This window comes from Drosophila persimilis, unplaced genomic scaffold, assembly GCF_003286085.1.
Source record: "Drosophila persimilis strain 14011-0111.01,24,50 unplaced genomic scaffold, DperRS2 tig00000431-arrow-pilon, whole genome shotgun sequence".
In the NCBI taxonomy this organism is placed as follows: Eukaryota; Metazoa; Arthropoda; class Insecta; order Diptera; family Drosophilidae; genus Drosophila; species Drosophila persimilis.
This window is the reverse complement of record NW_020825312.1, coordinates 5,599,170-5,603,929: the sequence shown is the minus strand read 5'-3', so window position 1 is coordinate 5,603,929 and position 4,760 is coordinate 5,599,170. Positions and strand designations below refer to the sequence as shown.

Below are 4,760 nucleotides of genomic sequence, written 5' to 3'. Positions count from 1 at the left end.
GAAAGTGAGGAGCTAATGGACGATATCCATTATTTTTTCGATTTCATCAGTCCGATGTGCTGCTCACTCGATGTAACTAGCGATAGAGTTAGGTATAACTCGAAAGCATGACGAGTCAGCTGGCCCATATCGATTCAAAGGCGATTAAAGACGCTGGACGTCGGTTCAAAAAGCTGCCGGTTTGAAGAACTAAAATCCACGACGATGTGCAATACCAAGGGAGGGCTAGGTGCAGACTAAATTCAAAGGTAGGCGGGGCCGAATGCAAGCGAGGCTACGACATGAGCGCGACAGATCAGGAGAGCGACAACGAAAGCGAAGGAAAGAAAGAAAGACGCGAGATGATGACGAGAGAGAAGGGCTGCATGGGCTACTGCCGTGTGCGAGAATATAAATATACCTAAGTACATACATATGTTCATAGCGGATGACAATGTGGTACAGTGGGCAGTGCAAATAACACACCATAATAGGATTTTACTCTACTGGTCCACCACTGTCTATGCTGTATGGGCTGCGTAACCAACATAAACCATTCAAGCATAATCATTTTTAAAATGTTCTGTAGTACAACTTATATTATGAAATATGACGCAAAAAGAAGGGATAGGAAATCATAGTTGTATCTTCGAGTAAAGCAATGCAGTGCTTCTTGCTGTAGTAAAAAAATCAGCTCGATTGTTGAAGTTATTTCGGAGAAAATTAACAATATGTAAAGCCGATAGTAGCGTTACTATTTTTTTGACCACAACCATATATGTAAAAAAAATAAAAAGTCTTTGATACTGAGCAGAACATTGACCTCAATATGGAGGGATCGTATTAGTACAAGTGAAAGGATTCGATCAGAGATATCCGGTAAAAGCTAACACTCTTCGGATTCTCAACAGCTACGAAGCGAGCAATGGAGCGGGTTACCTGAAGAATCCGGGAACCCAGGTGCAGTCTACTTTTGGGTGAAAGCCCCATTCGGGTAGGACATACTTTGAGGGGCAATTCGAGCTCTTTCACCTTCACCGCACCGTGCCGAGGGCGCCCACAAATCAACACCACCTCCCGTTCGTGCCACCGCTCCTGGCAGATTCTTCAAATAATCAACCATCATTGGTACCAATCTCAGCATCTTTATTCAAGTTCTGAATGAGAGATAAAGGATCTATGGGCTCATCAGAAGTACATGCATCCCTTTCCTCCTTCCCTTCCATTCCAGCGGAGACACCATCCTCCATTTGTTCTTCATTCGTGCATTTCATCAGACTTCCAGCGCCCATCTGCAAGCTACTAATCTAATCTACTTAGTATTTTACGACCTGTGTGAGATCCGTAATGTATTTTAAGATATGTAAATTCGGTTCTTAATCGCAAGCTCTAGGAGAATGAGCCTAGCATATATGGCATAGCGATGCGGACATTCTGCCGGGTATAATTATTAAGCAGATCATTATTAAACGGAACTCTGTAGAAGAGGACAGGCCAAAGCTAACCGATGATAACGCCTCCACATTGAAGTTATCTATAACTTGTGAAGCGGAATCCGTGAGATGCGCGCATCATGCTGATCAGTAGGCAACGACAGAGGAGGAGTCGGCACCGGGGCCCAGGATCTCGGGCCAGGGACACTCGTAGATGGCCCACTCGGAAAGGGCTCTCCGTCTTCAGTTATCCACGTAATAGCAGCAGATGTATGCCTGGATGAGGATTGTGCCAATGAACGAGGCACCATAAGCACTGCGTCTTAAGGGGATTCGGTCGAGGTAGCCGAGCATGCACAGCTGCAGCGAAGAGATGAAGAACTGGACGCAGATGATCTGCTGTAAAGGCTATTCTGGTACTGTGCGAAGATCTTGTTGAGCTTCGCTTTCGATCCTAATAAGGAAAACGTTCCTTGTTGAAACATCTTTCAAGTTATATAAGTTGAATGTTCTCGAGGAAGGTTACTCTTTAAGGCTAGTCTTTTTTTTAACAATTAAAGGAGCAAAGCTTGACAAATTTCGGACGAAAACCTGACCGGGGGGTTGTCATTGATTTCTTTTCTTGGTAACAATTTAAAGAGCAAAATTTGAGCCATTTTATCAGGACAAGGTTGAGCGAAAAACATATGGTGCCATTCCACACCTCAATTGCATTTAAGCGTATGCATTTTATGTGATATTTACACGCTCCTATAATGTGCATAATTGGCATACACTTCACAGAAACTCTGAGCACAGTATTGCTCGGACTATAAAAATCCACAACTGAAATGGTACACGGTAGCCACATTCGTCTAGCGAATGAAGGACAATAGAAACCTCTTACATGTCGTTACACAAGTCTGAGTAAGCATTTCACAGAATTACAAATCAATACATTAAAAAGTGAATTGAAATTGGGCTATTAAGTAATTATCTTGTTACCTGTTTCACGTACATATAATAATGAATTGGGATATCCAATTAGTGTGTCGCTTTTTGTATGTATATATTTATTGCACAGTATTCTATTTAAGCTTTAAAATATAAATTGATTCTTTTACCGATCTATAAATAATGTAAGTAGTCTTAAAAATATTAAGTATGTAATATAAGGTAAGTTTTGTTAATATATGTATATACATTTATATATAAATAGATATACTTATACATATGTACTCTAATATATATTAACAGAAATTACACTATAAAAAAAAAATAGTATATAAAACTTTATATTTTCTTCTTCAAAGTGTTAGCTGTCGGGCAGTATGGGTGGAAGGCGTGATAAACATGCGCAGGTATACAAACGCCTAGTAGCTATTATTATAGCTTTTTAGAAGCTAATATTTGTGTCTGATGTGAGGTGAATTAATCTTTTATAACATTTCTATATGTATACTCAAGTGGCGACGCGTACGCATACTAAAGAACACTACCATACTTCTGGTTCATATAAGCTTTGGTATGGTAATTGTAGGTTCTTATTGAGGCCGCCAATGTTTGAGTTAATTGTTTGTCCCTCTTCGCTGATGGTTCAAATGAATCAATACCACTGCCACTGAAATAAAAAATACGAAAACGTTAGCTGTTATACAGTAAAGACAGTTTGAACAAAATAATTTAACAGCTAGTTATGTTACATAGGTAGTCCATGCACCGATTTCTCTCGGTGCACTTGGTCCCCGTGTGTCTTCTCATGCATTAAAGGTCTGCCCGCTTGTATTGGTTATTTACTTTAGGATTTTTTAGAGATTATGATACTTTTTGAAGAAGCTTGCCCGTATCTCCCACCACCGCTCCCCCAGGACAAGTCAGACTAAATCTCGTTAATAATAGTATGAGTCTACTACGTACTTAGTAGTTATCAATCATTCTGCAAAGGTATCAAAATCTTTATCTTCCGAAGCTATGCTTCCATTATTTTGTATAGCTATATTTTACTGATCCGGAGTAGCCTACGAGAAGCATTCACAAGTTTTCAAAAGAATCTTACCTGACATTTCGTGTACGAAGAACACGTTCCGCCCAAGTCTGTGGTCTTGGTATGTCACGTGCCACTCCAACTTGTTTTTTATCAATATAGTCAATTACATCATCATAATAATTGGTTCTGTAGTTATACATATATTTGTATTGTAGAAATTTTGGCCTGCAAAAAGAAAATCGTCGAAAATTACAAGTACAACCATAAATTACTAAACAAAAATTTCCCTTAATACCACAATATAAGGAAAGAAAGGAAACCTACCTCACCCAATGTCGATACAACTGAACTGGTTTCCTGTAACCATCATCTTCTGGCGGAAGTGGGGGGGCTTTAAACTCTATTTCACCCTCGGCAATGCTTGCTTCTTTCGCTGGGGTCCCTGCTACACCAATACTCTCTGATTTATGATCGGAAACCACACTCCCTGCTTTCGAAGGTGCTTTCGGAGTTTCAGCGGCTGGAGTAGGTACTGCTGCTACTTCCTCAGTATCACCACCGGCGTCGTCTCCCCATGGATCTTCTTCGTCTGCCATATTGCTGGAAAAAATTAGTTGCAAACGCGGTTTAATACATATTCTCTATACATTTTGTATAATCGAAAGGTTTGTTAATATATATGTATTATGGGGGCTGAAAAACTGTAATTAATGACATTTTCTAGTCGATTATATTCGCCTTCAGTCTCGAAGTGAACCTTTACCTTTAGTATTTTATTGAAATACTTATATTCAAACTATTCAACTTTGCTTTTTGTTCACGCCTGCCTTGTCTCATAGTGTCTAAAAGACGCACCGACTAGTGATGCAACTTTCAAGAGAACACACAAATTTCACCTCCTCACTACCTCACCTCCTTTTGTACCAGGGCACTAGGTCTGAAGTCCAATTTGGTTGGCATATATTTTAAAAATACCTCTTCCGATAAATTACAAAATCGTACTTGAGAGGCCGATTTTTTTTGCCGACACGCCGCTCGCTTCCGTCGTTGACATTCATATACACCAGAGGTCGGGCACGCATATATTCACATGTTTTTTTGGCGTTTGTTTGCGTAAGCGGCAGGCAAAACGTATCAAAAAGAGTTTTTCTATTGATGCAAGCCACGTGTACACGTGTACGCGAACGGCAGCAGAGCAGCACAACACTTTCCTGGGCACTGTGCATAGGACGGCCCTGCATTTTCCAAACTAGACATCGCGTGTTACTATATGTTACCCCTTGTCTCTAAAATAATCAAATGAAGAGTTTTGGAGGGAATATCTATCATCAGAGACTATCTGAGCAAATCAAACGATTTTAGACACCATTTACCATTTACCA

The 4,760-nt window shown here is 40.1% G+C and overlaps 1 protein-coding gene across 1 annotated transcript; it reads right to left on the bottom strand.

Moving 5' to 3' along the window:
• Positions 1-2,435: 2,435 nt before the first annotated feature.
• LOC6596960 (flightin) lies at positions 2,436-3,978 on the bottom strand. The gene is made up of 3 exons (XM_002022122.2): positions 3,703-3,978; positions 3,448-3,603; positions 2,436-3,012 (listed from the first exon to the last, which is right to left on the bottom strand). The coding sequence occupies exons 1-3, from the start codon at positions 3,972-3,974 to the stop codon at positions 2,877-2,879; spliced, it is 564 nt and encodes a 187-aa protein (XP_002022158.1). The 5' UTR covers positions 3,975-3,978; the 3' UTR covers positions 2,436-2,876.
• Between the last annotated feature and the right edge of the window lie 782 nt (positions 3,979-4,760).